The 8,629-nt window shown below is 44.4% G+C and overlaps 2 protein-coding genes across 2 annotated transcripts; one reads left to right on the top strand and one right to left on the bottom strand.

The window, feature by feature from the left end:
- LOC102715020 (probable purine permease 4) lies at window positions 1–1,587 on the top strand. The gene has a single exon (XM_006654701.3). It carries the CDS (start codon window positions 61–63, stop codon window positions 1,165–1,167), a length of 1,107 nt encoding a protein of 368 aa, XP_006654764.2. The 5' UTR covers window positions 1–60; the 3' UTR covers window positions 1,168–1,587.
- Window positions 1,588–2,915: 1,328 nt separating this feature from the next.
- On the bottom strand, window positions 2,916–7,336 carry LOC102714737 (T-complex protein 1 subunit beta-like). Its single transcript, XM_006654700.3, has 11 exons — window positions 7,230–7,336; window positions 6,595–6,651; window positions 6,116–6,181; window positions 5,871–5,982; window positions 5,500–5,628; window positions 5,053–5,124; window positions 4,712–4,827; window positions 4,463–4,539; window positions 3,796–4,281; window positions 3,388–3,703; window positions 2,916–3,298 (listed from the first exon to the last, which is right to left on the bottom strand). The coding sequence occupies exons 1-11, from the start codon at window positions 7,230–7,232 to the stop codon at window positions 3,152–3,154; spliced, it is 1,581 nt and encodes a 526-aa protein (XP_006654763.2). The 5' UTR covers window positions 7,233–7,336; the 3' UTR covers window positions 2,916–3,151.
- Window positions 7,337–8,629: the final 1,293 nt, after the last annotated feature.

Raw genomic sequence — 8,629 nt, 5'->3', positions numbered from 1 at the left:
CTCACATCGCCATCGCCGCCTACGCACACTTGCTCTCGATAACGACGCACTGAGTGATCGATGGCAATCGCCGCCGCCGGGGGGCCACGCCGCCGTAGGATGCTGCTGCTGATGGCGAACTACGCGGCGTTGCTGGTGGGGTCGGTGGCGTCGAGCCTGCTGTCGAGGTTCTACTTCATACGCGGCGGGAGGAACCGGTGGGTGGTCACGCTGGTCCAGTCGGCGGGGTTCCCGCTGCTGGTCGCCGCCGTGTTCGGCGTCGGCGGCCGGCCTGCCGCCGCGCCGAGGCCGTTCACGTGGTTCTCGCGGCGGTTCCTCGCCGTCTGCGTGGTCATCGGAGCGTTGATGGGGGCCAACAACCTGCTCTTCTCGTACAGCACGTCGCTCCTGCCGGTGTCGACGTCGTCGCTGCTGATGTCGACGCAGCTCGCCTTCACGCTGGTGCTCGCCGTCATCATCGTGCGCCACCCGGCCACGTTCGTCAACCTCAATGCCGTCGTGCTCTTGACGCTCAGCTCGGTGCTCCTCGCGCTCCGCTCGGGGGACTCCGGCGAGACGCCGGAGGGAGGCGGCGGGAAGAGCTACCTCCTCGGCTTCGTCGTCACGCTGGGCGCCGCGGGGCTCTTCTCCGCGTACCTGCCGGTGATGGAGCTGCTGTACCGCGAGGCCGTGTCGGGCGGGTTCGTCCTGGCCGTGGAGGTGCAGGCGGTGATGCAGGCAATGGCGTCCCTCGTCGCGGCGGTCGGGCTGGCGGCGTCGTGGGGCGTGGCGGACGACGTGTCCAACTGGAAGGGCTCGCCGGCGCAGTACTGGGCCGTGGTGGCGACCCTGGTGCTGACGTGGCAGGCGTGCTTCATGGGCACCGCCGGCGTCATCTACCTCACCTCGTCGCTCCACAGCGGCGTCTGCATGGCCGCCGTGCTCACCCTCAACGTGCTCGGCGGCGTCGTCGTGTTCGGCGACCCGTTCGGCGCGGAGAAGGCCGTCGCCACCGCGCTCTGCGCGTGGGGCTTCTCCTCCTACCTCTACGGCGAGTACGCCAAGACCAAGAAAGCCTCCATGGCCGCCGCCGCCGCCGAGGAGAGCTCTTCCGACGGCGAGGGCAGCGTCCACAAGAGCCTGACAGGTGGCGGCGCGGCCGGAGGCCAAGTCGACTCGGCGGTTTGAACGAGGCAGCGCCTGCGCCGCCTGCCATGTGACGCGCCGCGCCGCGCCGCGCTGAAACGAAGGAAGCGGTGCAACCAAAAGGAAAAAGAGAACGGAAGCATCAAAAAAATGGCAGGATGCAACGCATTAGGTGTAGTCGAGTCATACAATGTTGCATGGATTAGGCTAACTTGCAAGGGACAAAAATGTTGCATGGATCAGTAGACCTGCTGTCTTAGCTTTGTAACTGATAGATGGATGGGTTAGCTTAGTTTGGTGCAGTGCTCGCTAGTTGGTGGTGTGGCTAGTTGCGAGGTTCGGTCCTCGTATGGGTAGTCTCTCTGTTTATGGATACTTGTCGTTGTATCGTTTATTTTCAGGTCTAAATCCATATCGGTTTTGTAAAAGCTTGTTGTTATAGCATTTACTTTCGTGTCTAAATCCGTGTCGGTTTTTTTTTAAAAAAAAACGTTTTTCGTTCTGGCATTTATTTTCATGTCTTAATATGTGCCGGCTTTGTAAAAGATTGATCATCTGGTATTTATTTTTTTGTCTAAATTCGTATCGGTTTTGTAAAAGCTCGTCATCGTACCATTTATTGCATATAGTTGTCGTTCTACCATTTATACCAAATTCGTGTTGGCTTTGTTGACACTTGAAATGCCAGCATTTATATTCATGCCTAAATATGTGTTGGTTTTTATATGCTTATCGTAATAGCATTTACTTTCGTGTCTAAATCTGTGTCGGTTTTGTTTTTAAAGAAAACTGCTTTTCGTTCTAGCATTTATTTTCATGTCTAAATACAAATCGGTTTTGTAAAAGCTTGACGTTCTTTTATTTTTACATCTAAATTCGTATCGGTTTTGTAAAAGCTCATCATCATACCATTTAATTCCATTTCTAAAACCATATCGGTTTTGCATATAATTGTCGTTCTACCATTTATACCAAATTCGTGTCGGCTTCGTTGACACTTGAATACTAGCATTGATACTCATGCCGAGCTGAGCGTCAAGAGCACGACGGCATAAGTATTTATTGGTAGGATTTTATAATGTGTAGGATTTTATAAGTATTTATTGGTCTAGAATTTAAATTCTTACCCATATTGATCAGTATGATGAGTCAACTTTGATTCAGGATTTTTTTTAATCAAACTTCAACACATTATGTTGCTGATCACGGATACTAGAGCTACATTTTAGAACATAATGAGTATAGAAGCTATTGATATACGGTATGAAACATGTAACATTGCAAACCTGCTGTCCTTCAACCAGCCTAACTTTTTAGCACGAGGGTGCATACTGTTTGACGGTGATATGTCAGTGCTGGAGATAGATCGTGATTTCCATGAAATGTTTGTGCATTGTATGATTAGTTCTGGCTTGCATGCTCTGAAACTGTTTTTATCATCCATTGTTGTCGCGTGATGACTCGTTATCCAGGCACAGTGCTTTACATTCCAGCCGTACTTTCTCCTGTGTGTGTTGCATAGCATGTGCATGGACCATCCCCTATATCCCCTTGCCTTTGCAAATGAACAATAAGCAGACTTGCGCGTGTAGTACTGGATGATCAGATAAACAAGAAACAATGGATCATTGATGAGAGCAATCTAGGCCAGTGGAGTTCAAAGAGTTCAAGAATGCAATTGATAGTGACTTTTTTGTCCAAGGTTAGCTCAGTATGGATGTGATGCAAGTCTTGTCAGTAAGCATGTGACATGCCCAACCAAAAGGGAGGAATGTTCAGTACAGAAAAAATGATGATCAAAACAGATAACAATAGAATACTACTCTTTTTAAGAGTGAAATCAAACCGAGTCTGAGATGAGTAAAGAAGCAAATAAAAACCCCATTCAACAAATGTTCAGATGTTAGGACAAGTTTTCAATTTTCATGATAATACAGACCAGGCCGTCCAATATGTCCACCAACGGAACTGGCACAAAATACTGAAACAAACAAACATCCTCAGAAGAACACACGTATCAGATACATCACATCCTGTCCTCCCTTCTTCGTGGAGCGCAAGTGACGATCTCGTCGACCCTGAGAATCATCTCTGCTGCCTCTGTAGCAGACAGAAGAACAGCTTGCTTCGCCTTAAACGACTCAGATATCCCCAGCCTTTTCATGTCTCCAACCTGCAGAACAAGTCTTCAGTATCAGTACCAACCCACTAGAATAAGTCTAAATGCAACTTCTTATTTGCACTGCTGTACTAGTAACTTACGCCGCCAGAAATGACATCAATTCCAGCAGTGCTCTGCTCTTTGTGATGCTCTGCTCGAAGCTGAGAGATCAGGTCAGCGCTATCCAGACCAGCATTGTCCGCTATGATGGTTGGAATGGACTGAAGAGCACGGGAGAAAGCTTCAATAGCATGGGACTTCTTCCCAGGTGTCTTCCTTGCCAGTTCATCTACTTCTTTAGCCATAACCATCTCAGGCCACCCACCACCATATAACACACGGGTGTCATTCACCGTTTGTGAAAGCACACATAAGGCATCGTGCAGTGACCTCTCTGCTTCATCAAGCACATGCTCACTACAGGTAAAAACACAGTTGGCACATGCTCAAGATAGAATATAAATAAATGTAAAAAAAGGAAAAGAGTCCAATTATAGGCATATGCATACCTTGCTCCTCTGAGGACAATAGTGCAGGCCTGCCCCATTTCAACCCCAGAGAAATGAATCAGCCTGTCCTCCCCAATCATAATCTCTTCAATGACCTTGCAATGACCAAGCTTGACAGACTCTGGGTTGTCAAAAGTCGAGGTGATGTCACCACCAGTGACAAGAGCAAGCCGCTCAATACCCTCAAAATCAGCATGCTCAATAGCCAGTATGCCAGCATCTGCAAAGAGTTCCTCAGGGAAGTTATAGATCAACTGCCTGTTAACGAAACAGTTGATTCCATGACCTATGATCTTTTCCACTTTTTCTCTCATTTTTTGCTTTTCAGCGGCTTCAATTTCAGCAACCTTAGCCATTGAATCGACCCTTACACGTGCTCCATATATCTTAACTTTGTCTGTGTCCATAGCAGTATTTGCAACCAAAATCTTGGCATTTTCGATTCTCTTCGGTTGACCAAGTCCGATTTTCTTGTCTAGAATGAACCTACAAAAGACAAAATCATGATGGGACTTCGTTTTGATCTGTTCATGCTTTCAACATTTGATAGTCTACATAGTTTCAAATTTTCTTTAGTCTGCAGTGTCTAAGTTTCATGTGCTACTCTATTCCTGAACCCAACAGCTGGTGGGGTCAATAAAGGTTTTCAAAGACAATTCTGGCATACCCTTCATCCAAAAAGGAGTCCTTAAGAGAGCCTCCAGCTTTCTTAAGAATTTGAATTGCTTCCAAGTTGGTGTTGCCCTGAAATTCAGTGGTAGTACACACAACTCAGCATCTGCAGTGACTTAAATGGCAGTATGCTGAAAAGTATTTAAGGCAATATAACAACGGAGCAAGCAGTAGCAATCAGAAATCAAAAGTTCAAAACTACTAAGTGCAACAATATAGTATAAATTAATAACCATTTCAGTACCTTGAGTCTTAGAACAGCTTCAACTGCAAGACCAGCAAAGTATTCCTTGTCCTGGGAAAGTATCTTCGAACTCAACGTTGTCATAGCAATGTTCATAAGATCTGATCTAAATTTATCTGCAGGAACAAGGAATTGAAGCTAAGTATTATAGGGGTCGTTCAATTTATGGAAGAGATGCTAGACCAATTTATAGGAGTTGTTCAATTTAACACAAATAAGCAAGTAACAAATGTAGATACATAAGCAAACATCCATGAATAAATCATGAAGCCAGGAAAAGTAAGACCTAGGTCATCTTCAGTTTAAACACTAAACCACATGTGTAAGGAAATGTAAATAACCTGAATCTTCCTTGTTATCCATGGCCCTCTGTAATAAAGCATCACGAGCACATTCAGCAGCCATCCTGAACCCTGAAATAAGTGAAACAAATCCATTGGACCAAAAATAAAAAGGTTAAGGTGACCCATGTGTACAGACAGTGATGGTGAATCACACGTCTACACAACAGGGATGAACATGAACTCCTTGCAAACATTTTTGTTTTTTAAGACAGCCTATGAGCAATTGAAGACAACAACACTACAAACTTGCTAGCGAAGAATATGTGCACTGCATTGCACATAATTCTCCTGGGTACAATCTACTCCAATTGGGATATAAATGATGACTTAAAAAGTGAGCAGATAAGCTAAACTCCAATTAAATATGAGTGATATTGTTAAGTAATAAACTCCTGCATGCATGGCATAGATCTTCTGGTGTGTATTGATAGAATTGAGATATACCTGCAATAATTGTCATTGGATGTATCTTCATATTTACCAACTTTTCAGCTTCCCTCAAAAGCTCACCAGCCAAAACAACAACAGAAGTAGTTCCATCACCCACTTCGTCATCTTGTACTTTTGAGATGTCTGAGCCCATATTAAGGAATGACTTTTTTTTTTGCATTATAAGGAGTGGCCAACAACAAGATCCAATAATTTAGGGGGGGGGGGGGGGGGGGGGGGGGTAAAGAGTAGCCAACAACAAGATCCAATAATTTAGGAAAAATATGAAGTCAAAAAATACTTCATACATATGAGAGAGAGAGAGGTTTAGAATAGTGATATTACCAAAAGGATGTAGCAATCAAAAAGGTGAAATTAAAGGATACCAACAAGGACCTTGGCAGCTGGGTTGTCGATATGAAGAGACTTCAGAATCGTAGCACCATCATTTGTAACAGTAACGCTGCGTCCCCTGCCAGTTGATTGAAGGATCTTGTCCTGAGTACAGCCAGTTTATGTGGTTACAAATGTGCCACTTGATGAATGGATAAAAACTTGAGCCAACACCAGGAGTGGTGGTTTTTTTAAAAAAAAATGAAGGAAACCAGATGCTTTAGATTTTTGAGCATACCATTCCTTTTGGCCCCAAAGTGGTCTTGACCAAGTCCGCTATTGCCATAGCACCAATGAAGGATGCCTAAATAATAAAAAGGTTAGGCATGCAAGACACGATTGAAAAAGTATTGAGTCTAATAATTTTCGTTATTATCAGATCATTCACCAATCCTGAATGAGAATCCGATCAGATATACTAGTAAATGTAATGTTGTGACTTGAAAAGCAATCTGTATTACTAGTAAAGCATTATCAGCAAGGCAGAAAAGGTTGGTCAGCATTGGGAGACAAACCAGGTAGAGAGTTTTTGGTTGTTAAATTGTAAGGGTGAGAAAGAACCAGGAATTAGAGTGCATTTGGTCGTTCTATCAAATTAAAGGCAGCATTTGGTACTGCAGGACCCAAGGAAACGTGATGTGAATGGATGTAACATCATAGCAAAACATTGCAGAAACAAGGATGGATGGATTGAAGGGGCCACAATTTTGAACTCACCATCCTGGCACGCTCTCCTTTCTCCTCGGTGGCATCATCCTTGAGCAATCTCTCAACCTGAAATATACAAGGACAGTCAAATGAAACACACAAACGACAGCGAGGTGCGAAGGGGAGAGAAAAAATGACAAATTAGCAACAACTCAAACAGGGATGTAATGGACCGGAGGATGAAATGCCTGCCCACTATGAGCAAGATCGATTGAGCTGTTAGATGCTACAGGTGTTCCGGTTTTTATAGAGGATATGGACATCATCGAACATTTGAGCTCAAGCAATCAGTATAACTTAATTCATCAGGCATTTCGGATGGCAGCAGCTAGCATTTCCAACAAGTAATAGTGCCGTCAGATTTCAAGTGGCACAGTTCATATCAAGCACAAAAACGAATCGCAAAAGCAAAACCCCTGGATCTAACGAACAGCAGATGACTATGAGCATCATTACACTCTAAACAAGCCAAAACCATCGGAAGATACAACTGAAAAGGCCATATCTCCATGGCGCGGCGTCACTCGCATAAAACCCAAATCATCACGAAGGCTCCGACGAGAAATGGCCAAAAACCTAAGGCTATGCAGCCGTGGGGGGAGCAAGGATCAGAGGAGCCATCGAGTAGACAAGGGAATACGCACCATCTCGTCGGCGTGGAGGAAGAGGAGGAGGAGGAGGAGCCGGCGGCAAGCTGCAGTGGTGGCGGCGGCGGCGGCGGCGGCGGTGCGGGCGAGAGATCGAGAGAGGGAGATCGGTGGCGAGGCTCTGAAATTGGCCTGCCGCCTTTTAGGTTAGCGGGTGGGCCGCGTTTCCGGCCCGTAAAGTTGGGCCCCCTTTCGGCCAGGCCCAAGTACGGCCCATTCACGTGTATGGGCAAAATGGGATTCCGGCCCATCGTATCGAAAGCATCTCTATAGCCCTAGCTGAATTTGACATGATGTATCTCGATCTCCCTGGGTGATAACAAACTCATCAGGAAAATTTATGGCTGAACTGCACTGAAATAACTCAAACACGACGGACATTTCAGAAATTATCAGGCAAACGTAGAAGACATGCATCCTAAAGTTGAAAAAACGGCGAAGAGAAGAGCTGATCTTGTCCTTTGACCTTTGTGCTTCATCTAATGCACCGGAACTAGCGAACAACTACTAGCGAGAACACAAAAGAAAAAAAAAAGAAAAAGAAGAGTTCTAGCGAGAACACAAGGTCCCTAATTGTTTGGATTTTATCGTGAAAAAGCGTAACCAGCGTATTTACAAATAAAAAATAATTTGTGAATAAAACTTTTATTGTTGTTAATGATCTATAAGCAAAAGCTAAAAATAAACTACGATAAAAGGACCCTAGAAATAGACCCAAATTTAAGATTGGAAATTCAAATTTTGATTTATAAGCAAAGCAGAAAAAAATGAGGTTGATGGAGGAAAAAGAAAGACAGACCATTGAACAGGAGAAAAATGATGTAGCACAATTGAAACTTCTCATAAATGCTCAACAGATTCGAATATAAATTCAAGTCACAAATTCCATCAAGGCAGGCAATTTTTCCAGCAATGCTTAAAAGATTAAATAGACGCCACAAATTCGACAAATAGAAAAACATGAGGCATTGAGTTTATTAATCGCATCCACAGGTCGTCGATCTTCCATCTCGTTAGGGCATGTTCAACAGTAGAGTCCATTGTGAGCTCTATCTCAAGCTACGTTAACAACAAGAATCTATTTTAAAAAGATACATGCAAAGATAGAGTCAGGTGTGATCTTTTCATTAATGCAATAAAATATTTTTTATTAAACTAGTTTTCTTTTTATATATTCTCATGGAAGAAAGTTTTCTTTAATAAATGCTATGAGTCGACTCTAAGCCGTTGCCATACATGATCTCTCTCATTCGCTTTCTTTCCTCCACATCACCAAATTTGTTTACGTGACGATTGAGATAGTCAGCTAATAGGCACTTTTGTGTGTGCCATTATCGTTTAGGATGGAGCAGTATCGGCTTAAATTAGGCAAGTACTCAATCACGGACCAAAAGAAA

This window comes from Oryza brachyantha, chromosome 5 (genome assembly GCF_000231095.2).
Source record: "Oryza brachyantha chromosome 5, ObraRS2, whole genome shotgun sequence".
NCBI classification, from domain to species: Eukaryota; Viridiplantae; Streptophyta; class Magnoliopsida; order Poales; family Poaceae; genus Oryza; species Oryza brachyantha.
The sequence above is the reverse complement of the archived record's forward strand: the minus strand, read 5'-3'. Positions and strand labels throughout refer to the sequence as shown.

Excerpts from the sequence above, each read along its gene's own strand:
- LOC102715020 (XM_006654701.3), top strand. The coding sequence starts at position 61 with ATGGCAATCGCCGCCGCCGGGGGGCCACGCCGCCGTAGGATGCTGCTG.
- LOC102714737 (XM_006654700.3), bottom strand. Across the intron at positions 5,125-5,499 it reads TCCAATGACAATTATTGCAG|GGTTCAGGATGGCTGCTGAA; the intron begins GTATATCTCAAT and ends CACTTATTTCAG. Across the intron at positions 4,828-5,052 it reads GGATAACAAGGAAGATTCAG|ATAAATTTAGATCAGATCTT; the intron begins GTTATTTACATT and ends TTGTTCCTGCAG.